Source organism: Ascidia mentula, chromosome 3, assembly GCF_947561715.1.
Source record: "Ascidia mentula chromosome 3, kaAscMent1.1, whole genome shotgun sequence".
In the NCBI taxonomy this organism is placed as follows: domain Eukaryota; kingdom Metazoa; phylum Chordata; class Ascidiacea; order Phlebobranchia; family Ascidiidae; genus Ascidia; species Ascidia mentula.
In genome coordinates, this window is record NC_138568.1 from 7,679,122 (window position 1) to 7,698,424 (window position 19,303).

General features: G+C 37.7%; 3 protein-coding genes across 3 annotated transcripts; 2 read left to right on the top strand and 1 right to left on the bottom strand.

Annotated features, from left to right (window-relative positions):
* Window positions 1-1,693: 1,693 nt before the first annotated feature.
* Window positions 1,694-11,086, top strand: LOC145894861 (uncharacterized). Its single transcript, XM_082983525.1, has 9 exons — window positions 1,694-2,265; window positions 2,784-2,933; window positions 3,163-3,306; window positions 3,799-4,318; window positions 5,136-5,269; window positions 6,518-6,598; window positions 7,815-7,972; window positions 9,860-10,001; window positions 10,814-11,086. The coding sequence occupies exons 1-9, from the start codon at window positions 1,756-1,758 to the stop codon at window positions 10,898-10,900; spliced, it is 1,926 nt and encodes a 641-aa protein (XP_082839651.1). The 5' UTR covers window positions 1,694-1,755; the 3' UTR covers window positions 10,901-11,086.
* Window positions 11,087-12,129: 1,043 nt separating this feature from the next.
* LOC145894144 (small ribosomal subunit protein eS8-like) lies at window positions 12,130-14,324 on the top strand. The gene is made up of 3 exons (XM_082982615.1): window positions 12,130-12,507; window positions 13,427-13,562; window positions 14,134-14,324. Exons 1-3 carry the CDS (start codon window positions 12,173-12,175, stop codon window positions 14,287-14,289), a joined length of 627 nt encoding a protein of 208 aa, XP_082838741.1. The 5' UTR covers window positions 12,130-12,172; the 3' UTR covers window positions 14,290-14,324.
* A 498-nt stretch (window positions 14,325-14,822) lies between these two features.
* Window positions 14,823-18,858, bottom strand: LOC145895190 (uncharacterized). Its single transcript, XM_082983956.1, has 9 exons — window positions 18,647-18,858; window positions 17,751-17,804; window positions 17,405-17,449; window positions 16,885-17,021; window positions 16,533-16,601; window positions 16,253-16,336; window positions 16,067-16,139; window positions 15,700-15,871; window positions 14,823-15,137 (listed from the first exon to the last, which is right to left on the bottom strand). Exons 1-9 carry the CDS (start codon window positions 18,704-18,706, stop codon window positions 14,878-14,880), a joined length of 954 nt encoding a protein of 317 aa, XP_082840082.1. The 5' UTR covers window positions 18,707-18,858; the 3' UTR covers window positions 14,823-14,877.
* Between the last annotated feature and the right edge of the window lie 445 nt (window positions 18,859-19,303).

Below are 19,303 nucleotides of genomic sequence, written 5' to 3' on the forward strand. Positions count from 1 at the left end.
ATTGGAACTCTGTCACATTTGTGTTACTTGCGTCGACTGTTCGACGAAAAAACGGTTAAATATTAATACCTTTTTTATGTTGAAGTGACGTAGAAGACCGTTTGTAATGCTCAGGCGCATGGCAACCAATAATGCTTGTGGTCGAATATACATCTACTGTAATTTGCCCAACAGTGCAATGAAAGTCGGTCATGAGCATCGGACCGCCTTTCGACCCTTATTTACGGAGGTGGAAAGGAAATTAAAAGTTTCAATTTAGCGCCACAGAAATATTGTTTTGAACTCCCGGCCTGTTAGCGACCTTTTGACCTCCTACTCTGCAAGATTCTTTTCCTGTTTATTTCTATTCTGTACCTCTTCCGTTCTTTGTTAATTCGTTCCGCAGTTTCATTGTAACTAAATATATAACTGCAAAGATTTTGAGATTTTGAGAAAAAGTAACGGGAGGTTTGCGACCGACATATTGATTTGAAATTCTGAGGAAAGCGAACGTCGACCTTTTCGTCTTTGTATTAACGCGGCGAGTGCGTAGTTGCTGATGGAGGAATGATTGCGCCGGCGCCTGGCATTAAATATGCATGCCCCTTGACAAATAAGCACGCAAAAGTTGTGTTGAGTCGCCGTATCACGTTGACAAGCTATAGGTTTAATCGCGGGCTATATCGCCACGCTTGACTTAAAGTTCATAATGTTATATGCGCTTTAAAGGGATGCGGTTTCATTCCTGGATCTTATAGTTTTATTATCTGGGTTGACAGGAAGCCACTATTAGTGACTTGATCGGTTACTTTCATTCTTAAATTGACCGTTCCCCACACATTATCGATCGATTCCCACAAAGAAGAAGTTCACGACTGGTGTCTTTTTTGTTTATCCCCGCTTGCTCGCAAAAGCGACTGCATATTGATGAGCAAACATAAGGCAAAGGAGGAGAGGACGCATCGTTGGGTACGCTCCCTTTTGGTTATTTATCGCTTCAGTGATCGGTGCTTGAGTTGTTTCGATTTTTTGTAATTGAACCGGGTGCCACACACATTGTAGACATGTTTGCTTTGTTGTTGTTGTTACACAATGGATTGTGAAACCTGTTCAAAAATCGGTTTTGGCATTTACAGCCTGTCTTAATTGAAAAATGGCAGTCGGGAGCTTTGCGTTTGTCTGCCTATAAAGGAGCAATATTATGAAAGCATTGAAAATTTATGAGGCGTGAGTCAAGTGGAAGTTTGAATTAGGCCAAGGTCATTAATTTAGAATGTATGCAGCGGATTTTTTGTTTTCATCGCCATTAATTCAATGAGATGGTTGTTTGTATTAATAATTAGATCGTAACTGAATGATTCACCAAGCTTAGAAAACCTAACTATATACCATATACAAAAGACAACAACATTGCTTCAAAACATTACATGGATTACCATGACTCAGTGCCAAGATTGGAAAAACGGCAAAGCTCGTAAAAGTGAAAAGGATATATTTTTAAGCGTCAAGAAACGTCAGACATGCGTGGAAAATGCCTTCCAAAACTCTTTGCGGAATGAGACCGAACCTGACGTAACCGGGTTTTCCGCATTGGAAAGGCGATGCGAAGAAGGTGCGAACATCGTTTTTCTCGGAGCTGGAACTGCACCGGTCCCAAAATGTTCGAAAGAAGAAGGTTTCATTCGCCCGGCTGCAAATTATAGGCGGCCGCAGTCTTCACAAAGGCATGCCCGGTGCTTCGAAAGCGACCTGAAAGTGATCTTTCTTCCGCAAAATATGAGTGATCATCTCACTAATGTTCAAGAGAGAAACCTGTCCTCATTGTCTGCCAGGCCTTCCCTGTCAAAGGAAGCAATGAAAAAGAGGTCGGCTTGGACCGCAGCCACCAGTAACCGACAGCTACGTCTTAGTAACACATCGGAAGAAAGTGCAAGAACTTTGTCGTCAACAGAGTCAGGCTGCGTCCTTCGTCCCGCTCCTGGTACTTCTTTCGAGAGAGACGCAACGAGTGGACGTAGCCTTTCGCAAGACAAAGATTCCAACAATCTGTTGAAGGTGCCTTTGCCGTCCGGGAGTAAATCCCCATATTCCACATCTCCCTCAACCGACGAAGGAATTGTAACAGACGAGCATCACCCCGACGAAAAATTGTCGCCCTCAAAAACCGTCTTTGTGAGTCAGGAGATGGACTCCTCACGAACCTCCACTGTGCGCATTGTAAAAGCTCGCGAACTCCGTCCTGGGCGCAGACGTCTGCCCTCCACCAAAGATTTAAACGGCAATCAGGTAAAATGATTTACTTGCTCCAATACTTCCGACGTATAGAACGAGATTACATACAAAACTTCAGGTATATCATAGCCTCTAGGAAATCTGTCATGATGTTCGCCAAAATGTAAACAATGTACATAGATTGTTGGTGAATCTGGAATTCTATCATTGTCTTTTATACGGAAAGTTGAACATACAATTTAACAAAACAAGGGCCTGTAAGCTTCAATCTATAATACCCAGACATGCGCCGAGGTTTCATTTGGGTAAAACAGATTTTGGGTTTTCTATTACTTAAAAATAATACGCTCAATTTAACAAGTTTTTGTAAAACGTACTCCTGCAATACATGTAGCGTCATGAAACGCTCAAGAAACTTTAACAGAAAGCAAGTTACCGCTGATAGTGTTTATTTTTGTGCTGTTTGTTGACATGTATGACGTCACACAAGACATTTTGTAAGTTTAGAATGAATTTGTTTCTCCGGTTCTAATTTGTGACAAACATTATTTTTACGATCTCGATGCATGTAGCGCGAAGCTAGGAGGAGGGAAGCCGTTGGCGATGACTTCGATAGGAATAACAATTCGGGCAACAACAGTTTTGTGCCACTTCTGAAGAACTCAAGTCAGAGAGAAAACGATTTGCGGAAGGCTTTTTGTGGTCAACCGCACGACCAGCAGGTAAATGGTATCCTCAGCGGGCCGTATCATTGGCCTTTTCACGTAAACTCGACTGGAAACTAAGGGCTAATTAAAAAGCCTGCGGTATTCTTCCAGGCATTGCCTGTGACGTTAAATTGACCAAAATAGTGCCGCACATTCAATTACAACTCTCAAGCATTTTAAAACCAGGTTGTTGCGATTGCAGCTGCGCATTTGCGTTAGTAAAGGGGCGGTTTGTGGTTTTCAGGATTCCGTGACTGACAAGAGGTTAGCGTACGTTAAACGTGGTCCGAGTGTCAGTGATACAACTGGGCAGACTTCAAGAGCTGGAAGACACTTGCAAATGGGTGCCGCTCATGCTGGTTCAAGAATTCGACAACAACAACAACAAGTATGTGTATAGCTAAAAGTTTGGAAGTTGTGCGTCCTTTAGTTGTCTAGTAAACTGCCCCAAGATATATTCTGTCATATTGTACGCGAAAGCCAGTTTCTGTGGTCTCGACATTGTTTATTATATTTGGCGCTGGCTGTACCTTCAGGCAGGACTTGCCCTAAACGAAAAGTGGAGAGCCAACTTTGTAATGTGATACAAACTTGTTTACTTACAATTTGCGTGTGCATTTATGATAGAGTCTAGTGCCATAAAATTCATTGTGACACAAATATAGCATTTGGATTAGGATTATATGGAAGTTTTACTTGCAGTATAATTTTTGCCATAATAAATGTTATGCATCGTCTTGCATGGCAAAGGTTTTAACCCTAAAATAACCTCTCACAATGACAACAACGCCATTCAACAACATGCTTGGATAAACCTAAACTTTTCCCTGTAGTGGTATATGAAAGATGTGCTTCAACCTATTTCAAACATTTTTTCCAGCATCCAGTCCGCCAAGCCAGCGTCGGGTCTGCTCCAAAAAGAAAGGAAGTGCCCAACTCTTGGCGACGAACTCCTTCAACCTCATACGCCAGGTCAGGCAGCAGCGATGAAGACGACAACCCTGTGATCTTGTATTCTCGGCCCCCGGGCCATGCACGCCCTGTTGACAGTTGCACGTTCTCATTATTCGACCACAACGATCAGCCACAGCACAAAAGTGCTGTCAGTGAGAATGCAAAACGCCATGTCAAGGTAGAAACACCGTCTGAAGTCACCCACGAACAAACTCCGACACGACGTCCTCAGATTAAAGCAGGTGAATCCAGCGAGCAAGCAAAACCGACCACAGCAAGTCCGTTGAAGACCACGGCAGTTGGAGTAGAACGGCAAGTCAGTCTTACGCGCCAGATAAGCGAGCCTTCCCGCAGCGACAGCACACCTGGGATGCTTTCAAGCGGATCGGTGTCAAGAAAAGATGCCATATCACGTAGCGGATCGGTGAAGTCAGCGCTCGCAGATGGTAATATATACATATTGTCTATGTTGTGGGTATTAAAATACAAAAAGGAAAATACTGTGTGGATTTAACGAGGTCATCGGTTTCAAACCATGTCGTTACGCGTAATTCCTTTTCAGATGTGGTAAATCGAACTTCCTTTCATGACTCACAGATAACGCCTATTTATATATTATTCGTGTTCGGCGCGGGTCCTTTGGGAGTGCGTGGGTTTGTGAGATTGTGCACTCCCGCAGATTAAAAGTCATAATCTTGATCTAATTTTGGCGTTATTTATGACATGCTATCGATGCAAGCTTTTGTTTAAAAGTAGTTACAAAACTCTTTGTTGCATCGTTCAAGGATAGTTTTTAAAATTAAGTGGTTGATTCTGAACGGTGTATTTAGGCAAATAATTTATTAATAGGGACACCTTTTATGTCATAATTATATAGGTACGTTATGCCATTATGTCTAGAAATAACATAAACTGATAATTGTGTTTAGCCCAAGTTTATGTTTGTTAAGCATGAAAAGTTCAAGTGGATGTACACGATTTAAATGAAAACACATAAAGCTAAACCGATGAAACGCTTGATTTCGAAGGAAATTACATAACAAGAACATAATTTCAAAAAAATAGCGTTCCAATTACGAATACCCTGTTCTGTATTAGTTAAATTTTAGCGTTTTTCAGAAACTAACAGCATTGAACAGCACAATTTTTTGAAAAAGCGCATTTTTTATACGCTATTCTCAATATATCATTTTTCTGAACTCCGCTGTATAGTTACAGATATTATCACGACAATAAACCAAACACCGCTGTTTTTTATTTCAGCTGTATCCCACGTGGTCGGTGCCACCTCCTCGCGTAATCTTCTCCCCAGGAACAACATGACGCCCAAAGAGAAGCAACAGACTCTAAGCGAAAGGTTAATGACTGTCGGGCCCAGTGACCCACGCAGAGTGCAGGTAATCGAGTGGTTTCCTGCTGATTGCTTTTATGATCAATATCGTGGTTGACGGTTAAGGAGCATTTTTGTCACCTTCTACCCATTGACGATAAATAAGTTTGTCGGAGTGAAAAGATCTCGTAGCTTTAACGTTTGTTTTTCTTGTTGCATGTTGCAAAATATCAACTTAAAATGCCCCCAGCGCTCTTTCTACAGAAAGTATGTGAATAATTTGAATATGCTTGAGAATTGATTCTGGGAATCATTTCCCATTCTGTTGCAATTTGGCCCTGAAGATTTCCACCTTATTATATATATAACAACTGTCTAGGAAACTTTCGTTTCAGGTTAAAATCTTTCAGTCTTCTTTAATTAGACATATATATTTCGCTTCGTTAAAAGCATCATCAGTGTCTATAAAAGCAAATTAAGAATTAGGTTAAAATAAAATAAAGTAAAGGCTCTCCATTACCTCACAACACGCCCTTTACACAACTAAAAACCTGCCACATGCAACGGGTGGAAGCGTTGAGAAACCACGGAAAAGATAATATAATTTGAATATAGTTGAAACAATTCTGTTAATACATTACGTTGTTTATTATATTTTTACACACCTTATGTACAGTTTTTTGATGCCGGGGTAGCTTTGTTCAAGCATAGATCCAGCAGTATAGTTTCTATTAATCTTTTCATATGTAGTGTGAATAAAAACTCCGAAATTGTTATTTTGTTTAAATTAATTTTTTACTACGTGCCCAAACACAATTATAACCAAGCGCATCTTGCGAGAAAAAACAGTGGAAGATTTTGTGCCGAAACCCGGTTTTGGTATAAAACTTCTTAAGGGATTCAGTATCAACATGTTCGACCGACAGCATACCGTGGTTTTAGCCTGGTTCGAAAACCGCACCGTCAAAACCGCAGACTTCGATTAATACAGTCGGTAATTATTTGAGGGGAAACCCCCTCGCACTGTGGCGCGCGCGAGTTTCAAGACAAAGAGGACCGCGGAGGCCCCGCGGGAAAGCGGGTTCCATCGTTTCCCTAAATAATGAATGATAAGAAATATGGATCGCCGCTCTTCGTCCTTCCAAGTTTTGTTCGACACTAAGCGCCTTTTGGTGAGGATAAACGACCAAACGGAGAAATTCCAATTGTTGGGTTTTGTAGCAGCGTGAAACCATTTAAAATTACCTACTTCTATTTGGCGAGTGCTATAGATGTAGTATTTTTTCTATAGACGTAAATCAATGTATATTTTTAGAGCATCGTCGAGGACATTCTTTGCGAGATGGGAGAGGAACGCTTGGTGCAGTACAAGAACGCCTTCGCCAAGTTCGACAAAGTACGTTTCCGTCTAAAATGAACAGTGAGAGTTCATATAATCAAAATCTCCTGATAGCTTTATGGCCAACAGACTTGGTAGCACATAATTTTAACAGCTTTTTGTGAAACAAACCACTTAGGATTTATTACAGAAGTTGTAAAACGAGGAACACATTAGGTCCTTATTCGGACTGAAATGGAAACCCATTTTGCCCCATTAGCAATAACAACCAACCAACTCACTTTCCTTTGTCACAATTTTTCGATATAAAAGCGATGCTGGTCGTTACGAAGTGCGGGAATGTCTAATTATAGCGTGATCAACATAGAAAGCGGAGAAACAGTATATTTAATTGACTTAAATCAAGTTGTAGGATCGCGGGTGGTTGGAATTAAAAAGTGTTTAGTTTGCGAAAATCTGTAGAACGTCAATGCCTTTGTAGAAATAAATAATTAAATCGCCGCCGAAAATGACGTAAATAATTTGAATCATTGAAAAAAATCTGCATTTCTGAGGTTATTGTCAGCATATACAAACCGCATTGTTTCGGACATTTTATTGATCGAGCCCCTTATACACGAGTTCGTCCGATAACACGGAATCGCGGTCATTTTACCTCCGTCGACGCCACTTTGATTTTGCTGTCCGTCATTCAGTGCTTTTTTATGCAGCGCAAGTCACTTTCAGTTCCCAAATCAATGCATTTGGACACCTACAGGCGTTGAGTCACGTGAAAAATACCGGTTAAATGGTATAAGCAGGGTCGCGATACCGTGGTTATTTCTAAGAAAATGCAAATGTGTTTATTTCTGAGAGACGTCCAAAATATTCGATGGGCATGTTTTCTTTTAAACGTGCCTATATCATTAATTGTGGAATGCTGGTTCATGGCGCAGTGCGCGTTAGACATTTTAAGATGTATTTTGGAGCCCGCGTGCCCCAAGTCATTAATAATAGCTCTAAGGATCGGGCAATATGACTGAAACAAATCACAATTTTAATCATTTGCGTCATCAAATAGCTGCCCGTCTTTTTATCTGATGGGCTAATGGTGACCCTCAATATGACTGGTTCGGAGACTTTGCCCAAACTGTTGTTTACATTGCGTTTACACTGCATCTCCTAAAGTTTTTTAAAAAAAAACGCAACGCATATGAAGGCATTCAAAAACACAACACAAGCATGTCAAAAAACAAAAAAGTCTAGTTTTTTATTCGGCAATCCGTGTTTGCAGGATTCTAGCGGCATTATCAGCTCCAAACAATTGCGGCGTCTCCTGCGTACTTTGGGCCACAATCCGAGCGACATTGAACTGCGTGAACTCGTTAACCAGGTCGATATGGACGAAAACGGAAAAATCGATTTCAACGAGTTTATCATCATGATTGGATAGTAAGTTGTGACACGGCCGATGACGAGAGGTTTTCATTCTGTGTTAAGCAAACGGGGCGAACAACGTATGTAGTGGTAAACGTCACACTAAATGTACCGCAAATATGCCGGTACAAAGTGTTACTCTGGAGACCTATCACGAAATATTGTTTTCAGACAAAAATCTTTCGCGGTTATTATCGAAGGAAATGTTTGTTTTTATATTTTCCTATAGGTTTTTCATTTAGTTTTATTTTGAATATACCAATAATCATGACAGAAGTTATGAAATAGTGTCTACAAATTTAATACAAACTACAACAGGCATAATAAAGTTTTGGCTCGAAAAATGGGTAGATCACTTTTATTGCATGTTATAGTTCAGAAAGCCATTGCATCCTGTCATCCGAAATTCGTTTATTATTCCAATAAACTACAATTTTAGCATCGAATATTCGCAATAATCATATCAAAAAACAAATATTATTTGCTTGACAGAGGTGACAACGTGTCACAATAAATAAAACATAAATTTGCAATTGTTGTTTTGCTTAAACTTTAACTAAATTTACCTGTCGACTGTTCGATGTCATTAACTACTTTTTCATCACGTAAAAAGTCATTTTTGACGATTTTTTTTTGTTAATTTATTTTGGTATTAATTTAATCATAAAACAATATATATTTTTTTCTTTTATGCAATTATTCAAAGTATACGGTTGTAACTTCGAAATTTGGCGTAGAAAAAAGATTCGCAACGAATACGAACACTAGGCTAAATTTGTTTCGTTGGCTTTAAGAGCCCGTAAAATTAATTTTTTACAGCGCGTCGGCGGTTTCTGGTTACGAGATCTGTTTCGTATTCTTGGTTGACTATCCACGCAACCTACAGGAAATTGAAACCGATAAATAGACCAATGACGTCACATCGTGTGGCATCACTTTTTCTGGCCGCTCTATTGGCTTCAGAAAGTCTGTCGAACATACATATTACCACTAAATTTGTTAAGCAAGAACAAGGCGCCGTTGCGTGATATGAAGACTTATAAATGTGTGAATTAGTGACTAAACAGATATTGACCAGGGTCCATATGGCTTTAAATCGAAGCAAAATTGCTGCTGGGTAGACGGAAGCAAGTGACTCATATTTGGACCGACCCCAACCGCACGCTGTCACTTTGTGCATCGACAGTTATTATTGTATCAAATATTTATCAAGTTTGCGTCTTGAGCAGAGTGCCGGCCGTCAATAATTTAAAAGGTCTTTATTTGTTTGGCCCAAAAACTGATCAGCGGCAAAACGGTTTCAGCCGTGCTCCAGGTACTTGTCACGCCATTTTTACTCCGCGTGTTTGATAGAAATAGCTACTATCTGTGGTGTAATCTGCAAAACAAACGGCTTTTTAATCAAACGCGCCTTTGCAGCCAATTGCAGTCGTTTCGGTTTTAAGACATAGACTTGATGGGGAGCTTGGGATGCGTCTGCTGCATAAGCAAAACTTGTTAAGCATGCATGAGGCTGTTATGCACATTTGTAATTTTAAAGCTTGTGTTTGGTTTTGCTTATCAAAGCGCAGTTGCTTCATAACCCGAGTGGGGATTTCGACCCAAATGTGTTCTTATTAATTTGGTTTACACGATGTAGGTTATTATTTCTCAAGTGAAAGTAAAAGAATAATTAACCGACGTTAACAGAAAGTTTTTTGCCAACTCGTTAATAATTTATTAGGTCGGCATTTAATCTATATGTTGAAAAAATTTCGCCCCTTTATGGGAGAGAAAGGCGTGACCTATTCTGTGGCATTTTAATATAATTTTTTGTACAGCATCTGCAGATGGAAAAGTACAGCAAAGCATAATACAGTCGCCTTAAACACACAGGAACTCCACATTGCAATGTTTTTACAGCTTTGACAAAGCGAACAACGAGGATGAAGATTTGTGTGATATTTTTCGCGTGTTCGACCACGAAGAAAAAGGAAGTATAGACGTGAACGAACTGCGCAACATCTGGAATGATTTTCTCTCCGGGATGGCACCCATTGAGGAGGTAATTGTATTTCTTTTGGTAATTGTGTTGTGTAGGTTGCGTTTTTGTGAGAGTCTCTGTCTTTATATATATGACCAGTGTTTGTAAAAAAAGTTCCAAATTCACACTAACGTAGGGTCAAATACCGTATTCACATTTTCTCAATAGATATAGCACTCTTTTAGCGAAAGGAATTGAAATGAATGTGAAATTGCAAAGCAGCCCGCATTTGCAAAAAATTTTCAGAAACTGAATATTGAAGTGAACAGTTAAGAGTTTTAAGTATTTCCACGCAAAAATGTACTAGGCCAAACTAGACTACTTTCCACCGACGAAATATCTGTTAAACCGATATCGACATACCATATACGTGTGATAAATAAACTTTTATTTATCCGTGAGCTGCTTTAGCCTGCACAAACGATTAAACTTCTTCATAGAATCAAACGAACTCAGTGGCAATTTATGATCGGTCAAATCGTTATAATTCTGCACCTTGTTCTTCGGTTGATTGTTTTCCGGTGGTCAAAATCCGTTTTCAGTTTTCTAAACATAATGCGCCAAACAAGATTACCAATTTTCTGAATGGTAATTCCTGTAGAGTTGCCAAAATATTGCCGTGATGAATGAAAACATTTTTCCATTTCCAAAGTCAAAACTGCTTCTTGGCTATTGATTCAAAGCCAATTAAAACAGCATCAAATTCAATTCCATTCGAATGGTATCGATTTGATGGGGAAGGTTGTTTTTAATTGCGCCACATATATTCCGTGCGGCATTTTCAATCTCGCCGTCAGGTGATTTCTTTTTCTATTTTCTCATTTCCCGTGTAGTTCGAAGAAATGATCAACTTTATCGACAATGACGGCAACGGCGAGATCAACCGAGTGGAACTGCTTGAAATGCTCAGCATGAGGTAATTAACGCTCCTGGCAAAGGGCGTTGACGTCGTACAAGAAGCTGGTGACATCGGTTTTCGGAACGGGGCGGTTAGAAAACATACAGACAGTCTCGACGTTTTTTTCACTATTCGTTTCTACAACACTGCACTATTCTATATTTTTTGTTCAAATCAAAATGTTTTGTGATGCGTTGTTACTCTTACCACCGCTTTGCAGAATAAAATTGCATATACTGTGTAACACACAGCGTGTAGTAGGTATAGGGCTACCATAATGAGCACAATCCCTGACTAAAGTTATGTCAGTTACGCAAGGGTTGCCTAATGTTTTGGGTCACGGGTGCAACAGTAAAAAGAGAAAAATAAATAAAGCAACATCCTTAATTTATGATTGCAACAGCTCACGAAATGGTCAAGTTGGACTTTTTTGTCCTATCGTCACGGGACGGACTAACGTTTTCGTAACTACTTTATCGTCATCTAGCGGCTGAGGGTATTTCTATAATTTCTGAAAAGTATACGAAACGACACAGTAAATTAAAAAGTACACGTAACAACAGTAAAAAAACACAATTGAATCAAACACAATAAACATATAATGCTAGCATTGTCTTCACACAAAAACGGTGATTTGCTTTTGAAAATTTCCAAAATTACGTCGTCATACAGGTATACACATACGCTATAAATATTATTTGCAATAAGTGTGGAACGCGAGGTGATTATTCACTGCATACCAAGTGATTTTTCAAGTCATGTGGTTGGCTAAATATTTCATTTCCAAACTTTTAATGCCTGAACTTTCAAACCAATCACAAAAGATTTTTTTGCTGCAACTGGATTTAGACAAAATCGAGTTCTTAGACCTGTAGTCGGTAAAATTTTCTTTGGTTTACATGTCATTTTTGTGTATGAAAACTTTGCTGAAGGTGCTTGAAAACCAGTAAAAATACAAATAAATGATTTTTTTAAATTGTTTATTTGGTGTGATCAGTCAATGGATGGGAGATTGTTGATACAGTTTTGAGTGGAAATATAATGAAATGATGTAACATACGCAGTCAAGAATGTAAAATTTAGAAACGAAATGGACGTCTTGATTTAATGAATACCCTACAATATGTTGATTTACAAAGACAACTAAAGACAAATATCTCAACGAAAACCTGAAAAAAATATCCCAACAATCATAAAAAACACTATTCGTTATAGCGAAAAAAGTCGACTGGGTAAATGCGTGCTGCATCGAAATCCGTCTTTTCGATCTCGGTGTAAACGAGTTGTAGGCGAGATGGGTATTTCTCAGGATTCGTGGCATAAGCGACGAGCAACAGGCGGCAAAAGGCCCCAGCCCCGCAAGAAGCGAAAGTTTGAGTTGGGTAGACCAGCTGCTAACACCAAAATCGGTTCCAAGAGGATCCATTTAGTTCGAACCCGTGGCGGCAACACCAAGTTCAGAGGTCTGAGACTTGATCACGGAAATTTCTCTTGGGGTTCCGAAGCTATTTCGCGCAAAACCCGTATCATCGATGTGAATTATAATGCCAGCAACAACGAATTGCTCCGTACCAAAACCCTTGTGAAGAACTGCATCATACAAATCGACAGTACTCCCTTCAGACAGTGGTGAGGGCATTTTCCTTTTTTTTGGACCAGTGAGCGGTTTGTCCTATGCTTGTAAGACGGTATTAATTAATGTGTCTGAACTACAGAATCAGCAATTGTGCTTTTCACATAATCTGCCTAACTGAACTTAATATGTTGTTGTGAAGTATTATTTCGCTAAGGTTGTTATGTTTTTTTAACCTTTTTCACGAAATAATAATTCCAAATCTTGCTCCCACTCACTTTAGAAAATAAAACAAAAATAATGTAAAAAGTAAATTCTGCAAGATGCTATTCATGGATCAACATTGGGACTGATATCACAGCAACAATAGATATTGTCGAATAAGTACCAAGCACTAAAACTTAAAATTTATGTTTGTGTGAAGAAAATGGTCTCAAATTAACTGCAACCAACACATCTTTGCATTGATGTACACATTTGCTGTCTCCTTAGTGTTGAAAATCGAAATTATACACATGTTCTCCTTTTTCTAGGTCCATTTAGAAAAGATTTTAAAATTTAAAAATTTTTTCAAACTTACTTGTACACACCACCAGAAAACGTAACAGAGCTTTAGTCTTCATCTGCTGTCAGTTTTGATGCAATCAAGACTTTTCGCCCAGCAAAAATGAAAACAAAACCCAAGTTGCTAGTTGCCATTATTTCCAGACATTTTTCTTCGCCTAAGCGTAGAATTTCATATTTGGTGCTTGGTACTTATATTTGTCATCACTTTGTGATTTGCCTGAAGTAAAATTTTCCTTTTTTTTTAGGACTGCGCTACACACGTTTCAATAAAAATCTCCTTTCTAAACCAATGCATTTTCAGCCCATCTTTACCTGCAGCATTGTGACGTCAGGCCCATTGTTGACTCAAAGTTGGAACCATGAAAATCTTAAAGATGTCCATTATCTTTATGTTTTTTTTGTTGAAAGGTATGAAGCTCATTATGCCACCCCTCTTGGGCGCAAAAAGTCAGCCAAGCTTACAGAGGCAGAGGAAGAGGTCCTTAACAAAAAGCGTTCCAAAAAACTCCAAAGGAAGTATGATGAGCGCAAGAAGTTGCCAAAGGTATTGTTTAACTTTTTTGTATCTGCAACTTCTCTGAATTCCATAATATGGTTTTGCTAATATTGTAACATAAGGTTTCATAGCAAGAACATACATTATAGCAATGTTAGTTGATATATTTGCTATATTGAGAAATAGGCAGTGTACTAATCAAACTGTACTAGAGGTATATACAACAAAATAATTGTAGTTTAAAACTACCTGTTATTACATGTTTTGATTCATCAATCTGCTCCAATCTCCATGGCAACAATAGCACTGCCCTAATACTTTACTCATGGCCAGTTTGCTAATAATTTACGATTGGATCGGAAGGCCCGTCTAATGTTCCAGAGTGGTTGTTGCTCTCCACCAAACATGTTCCAGCTTAACTACCCATAGCCCAAAATAATTCAATGAGTGATGTGCTTTAACTAAATTTTGTGTATGAACTTTCTCAAGCGTCAAATTGTGTGTGAACTTTTCTCGAGCGTTTTTTCATATCTCTGTCCGGTCCAAGTTTTGGGGGGTTAAATGATATTATGTGGTTGTCCATCAGAGCATGATTCAATTTTACAAATTTCTTTTTCAGGTAGCACATGGGTTGGAAGAACAGTTTGTGCAGGGCCGCATCCTTGCCTGTCTTTCATCAAGACCTGGTCAAAGTGGCCGAGCCGATGGATACATTCTTGAGGGCAAAGAACTGGAGTTCTACCAGAAAAAGATCCGTGCGAGAAAGGGCAAATAAGTGTTGTGCACTTTCTCATGAATAAAAAATTGCAAAGAAAATTATTGTTTTTGTGCCAGCTGCCAGGTCAGGTGCAAAAATGCAAGGTCCAGTCCAGTTAGCATTTTACAATATTATTGCTGTGCAACAGTCACATACAGGTATAGAGAGATATGTTACTATGGCCATATTACTTGTAATGAAAACTTCTAACGGTGTCGACATGCTCGCTCTTAATGTTGCTATTGATTGTGTTTAGCATGTCGTCGCACTGTAGAACGAGTTCTCACACAAAAGTGGGTGATGCTTTCTGTGTTTCATAACAACATACTTAGTGAATAACAAGGGCACTGGGCATACTAAGCAAACATTTCAAACACACCTGTATTAAATGCTATGGTTTCTGAGCTTACCTACAACATCCATTTTTGGATAACACATTTGGTAGCAAGGTTACACAAGTGTAGGCCACCAACTAAGCCAGTTGTACAAAAATGATCTTTTTCTTGCTTCCTTTGCAATCCTATCAGGATGCAAAAAAATCAACAAACATTTGTCTTTTGTTTATTACTGAACCAATCCAATTTATCAAAATATAATTTAAATGAGTCAATCTGCTTCTCCTGGAGCGATAGATGACTGCACCAAACCAATTTGTTCAAGGACTTGTAGTTTTTCATCAAAATATGATCTAAACCAGTCAATGTGGTCATGTTTCTCCTGTAGTGACAGATGACCATTCAGCGACAGCGATAACACAACAGCGTTCATAAATAACCGCAATGGACCAGACTTTGGGCACCAGTCTTCCAGCTTTTCATCAAGGAAAACATGAGAGTAAAATGGGACTTCTTGCTCTTCTTCCATGCCTGTGAACAAATAGACTCAATTAAAATCAGTGGAGAATCCATTGGGTGGAAAATAGTAATGTTTATACATTAAGTCTTTACTTTATTATTACAAGCAGTGAGCAACAGCTTGTGAACACTATACAGAGCAATGTACCATGTACATTTTAATTGACCAGATTTTGTTTAAATTCGAACAGGGCTGGTTCTTGATACACCAAATTGGGTCAGGCACTCGAAAAGGTATGCCCAGAAGTTAAAGGGACACATTCCTGTTGTTTGATTTAGAAAATGGTGATGACGCTTTAGGTGAAGTACAGGTATTTACCAGTCCTGCATTTTTTAGAACCAGCTCTGGTTTAACGAAAAGCTGTCAAAATTTGGTAAGGTTTGTTTTTTCAGTTCATGTTGGTTTTAATGGGGTTTCCACATAAACAAATTGAAAAATAATGCATGAAAAGAAATACATTTCTTGAAGATAGCGGAGTTGTAAGATGTCCAGCCATTCAGATTAATCGGGTCTGACTCAATTTAACAAAAGTGTTGAAACAAAGAATGTTTTGAACACCGGATAAAACAATACCTTCTTCATTATTGATGGGAAAGGTAAACATTTTTCCTTGTTTTGTGAGCAATATTTGCTCTTGGAAGGAATTTGTTATAGTTTCTGTTCTCTTTACGTTGGCAAGTGTATCATTCTCATACTTGTTGTACCAATCTTGGGCAGTCCACTGAAGTTGATCTTCTGGTGGTGACTAATGAAACAAAATTATTTGAACATTTTCATGAAATCAACACACAATTAGTTGGCAAAGAAATTGTTTGGTTGCAGAAGAGTCAAGCAGCAAAGATAAACGAGATTTGCAGAAGATAAATTAAAAAATGCAATATTAATTCGCAAGTAACATTGCTTGATTTTTTATAAAATGTGAATTTATGAAATAACATACTTTGGGCTGAGGTATTTCATCCTTGTTGATGATGGGCAACACATTTAATCGTCCAGCATTTTCCAAGTCAAAACTGCATTGTAAAGGCATAGAAAATAATTCACATGTTAGAATTTAGCAAATATAAATTAGTGCTTGAAAAGTAATCGCTTTGGGAAACTATTTTCTAATTTACAATTAAATTACCAAAAATTGCCGGATTCCATTTCAATGTTGGAGTCAGCATATCTGCTGAAGAGATTTCTCGGAGGGGATTTTTGGTTACGCATTCTACAAACAAAAACAGAATTATGTTCCAGTAAGTTATGCTGCATTATGCTAGGAAACTGAAAATTTCCAGTACAAGTAAAACTGCAAGCTAGAACAGCATTACTTTTTAAACTGAAAAATAAGACCAAACAAACACACAAAGATGTCAAAGTGTTTTTCCTGACTGTTAATTTTTGCTTCTACTCAATCTATGTACCTTTCTGAAAATGGACGCTCGTACGTTTGCTTTTCCTGTGATTGTTTCGGGAGATCATCAAATATAGACCTAAGCAAAAAGTGGTTTATTCACACATTCCCTATTGCAAATATATTTGTTTGGGTCTTGAATTTTTATATCTTATATTCATAAACATAATCATTCAATTTTTCAACAAAAACTATTTGTTCTTTCTGTATACTGCTGTGAATTAATAACAATCTATGTAAGTCATGACTAGGTGTGGAACTCGACTGCATTTAAAAAACAAGTCATCATGCAGCAAAATCTATCATAAATTTGAACACAACTAAACAGTCTTCAGAACCAAACACAAGAGAAAAAGACTAACTCCATAAACTTTGTTTCATTTATGTCATTTCCTTGTTGATTGTCTTCCATTTTAAGAATTTGGTTCATTACTGTGGATTTCATTGTTTTCCTTTCAACAGATTGTTGCGTGCTCGGAAAAAATTCTTTGCTGACACCCTGTAGTTACAGACAGAACTTTTGTTACAACCTGAGCAAATTGTGGGTCATGACATAACAACTCGTGGATAATTTGCGCAAAATTGAGAAATGAAGACTACAGGTTTAAAAGGTCCTAAAAAATAAAAACTAAGTCCCAAATGCAGGTAAAATCCATCTTTGCATTATGAATTTCTTTGTATACAATGACCAAATTTAACTAATTTAACTATGTTTTTGCGAATTAGCTATTTAGCATTACCAATACTTCTATTTGAAACAGTTTCCCAGTTGCAACTAAATGTGACTTGGCTGGAAATGGGGGAAAGTTTTTGTTGTTATTATTTTGACATTTTCAGTCAAAAACAAACAATGGGTGTGTCAAGACAGTATTAACAACTTACATCAATCAATGTATCGAAGTCTTCAACTTTTTCTTTCACTTTTACCTAAAGAATATTATACCTTAATACGCCTGGTATATACATCATTAGGTTTACCGGCTTCGCAGCCCAGGCATTGCATCCTAGCTAGATCAGCTACTTTTTCCAAAGAAAAATCATGGATGAAACATTACTGTATGCCTAGTACATTCATAATTATGTATTATAAATAGTTCGTTTGGTTTATAGCAGCTAATAATATATATTTCAAATAAGGATTGCTTTAAAGGAAAAACTTCATCCAGAAGGAAATTAAATTCCTGTAAATTCCATTTACAAATGATAACAACGTTCAAAAAACTGTTACCTCAGTTTGAGCGATAGCTTTTTCATCATTTTTTTGATCTTGACTGGACTTTTTCTGTAAAACACACTCAAATGTTAATTTCACGATTTGACAATTTGATACATAACATTCTTTCAAGTAAACCAGACATGAAATTGATCAATGTATGAAGCCCGATCCTGTGACCTTGGGGAAGCCACACTCTTCAACTATATACCTTCTTTGGCCTCTGCATAGGGAAATTATGAATTTTCAGCAACTTGCTGTCATCAATTCATTACAAAGAAAAAACCTTTTCCTTTCTATTGCAAATGCTAGCTTGCCAAACATTTGATCAAGTACAAGCACTGCTAATTATTACACTAAATTTATATCATATAAAAAATTGCCAAAAGAAAGAATTACGAGTAGTCCTTCATAAGTCCTTGATTTGGGTGGTTTATGTTTATTTTAACAAATATATTACTTCAGTCACTATGAATGAATTTTATTTTAAACTAAACAAATTTGTTACATAAGCACACAAAGATTGTTGTGAAACGTTGTTAGAATTTGTCAGCATTTACTCAACAACATATTTTTTGACCAACTTGTTGATGTAAAAAATGTGCAGTACGCTTTTGGTGTGTAATAAGGAAGAGAAAGAATGTGCAAGTAGGGCAGACATGCAAAACTCTGTGCATTTAAAAACAAATCAACAGTGTTACCTAGATTTATGCTTCTAATAAAACCAAATATATAAAATATCGCCCAATTTAACCACTGTACGTTTCATTGTATTAGTTTACTGCAATTCCACTCTGCTTAAAAGATGTCCAAATCTAGTAAATTATGTATGTAGGCTACATAATACATCACTGTTATACACTAAAAGCAAAAATAAAACAAAAAGTACAACAAAGCAAAAATTTGCAAACCTTTAATAAATTTTTCTTTGTGGAAAGAGTAATTTCATCTTTAAGGTTAGGATGACTCATAGAAATACATCTTTGATTTGGTTGTTGTGTGAGTTTTCCATTTAAACATAATGGAATGCGATGTGATTGAGGTGTTGAAAGCTTTTGGCAGTAATTTTGCAAAACGATTCTAAAACTTAGACACCTATTGTGTATTTGGCTAAAAGAAGCCATATTCTATGAAGCAGACATGCATAAGTAAGTAATTTTGAATTGAAATAAATTTAACACTCAAAATATAGAGATGAGGCAAATTTGTGTATATGTAACTTAGAATCAACACAGTATACACGGGAAGAGTTAGATTTATTTTTTCCGCCCCAACCAAACAGTCTGTAAACTATTTTTTGTCCGAAATGCTGCTCGCACAAAAGCAAATTTGAGCATTTTTTTGCACAATTTATTTATTAATGCGCACACATGTCACATAAAGGGGTTCCGGTAGTTCTGTAAGAAATTATTTTATCTAGCATGTTGTCCTTGTTTTTCTCGGGGTACTTTCCCTAATGTGGTTGTGATTTATTTTTTTATTTTGTTTCATGCAGAAGAGAATTAACAAATCAACGTAAATGTTCATCGTTCTTTTTTTGGGACAAAAAGGCGAAATGGGCAAATAAA

Coding starts and splice junctions, on each gene's coding strand:
- LOC145894144 (XM_082982615.1), top strand. CDS start 12,173: ATGGGTATTTCTCAGGATTCGTGGCATAAGCGACGAGCAACAGGCGGC. Junction 12,508..13,426: donor AGTACTCCCTTCAGACAGTG/GTGAGGGCATTT, acceptor TTTTGTTGAAAG/GTATGAAGCTCATTATGCCA. Junction 13,563..14,133: donor AGCGCAAGAAGTTGCCAAAG/GTATTGTTTAAC, acceptor TTTCTTTTTCAG/GTAGCACATGGGTTGGAAGA.
- LOC145894861 (XM_082983525.1), top strand. CDS start 1,756: ATGAGTGATCATCTCACTAATGTTCAAGAGAGAAACCTGTCCTCATTG. Junction 6,599..7,814: donor CCTTCGCCAAGTTCGACAAA/GTACGTTTCCGT, acceptor CCGTGTTTGCAG/GATTCTAGCGGCATTATCAG. Junction 7,973..9,859: donor TTTATCATCATGATTGGATA/GTAAGTTGTGAC, acceptor ATGTTTTTACAG/CTTTGACAAAGCGAACAACG.
- LOC145895190 (XM_082983956.1), bottom strand. CDS start 18,706: ATGAGTCATCCTAACCTTAAAGATGAAATTACTCTTTCCACAAAGAAA. Junction 17,805..18,646: donor CAAAGAAAAATTTATTAAAG/GTTTGCAAATTT, acceptor TGTGTTTTACAG/AAAAAGTCCAGTCAAGATCA. Junction 15,872..16,066: donor ATGAAATACCTCAGCCCAAA/GTATGTTATTTC, acceptor TTGTTTCATTAG/TCACCACCAGAAGATCAACT.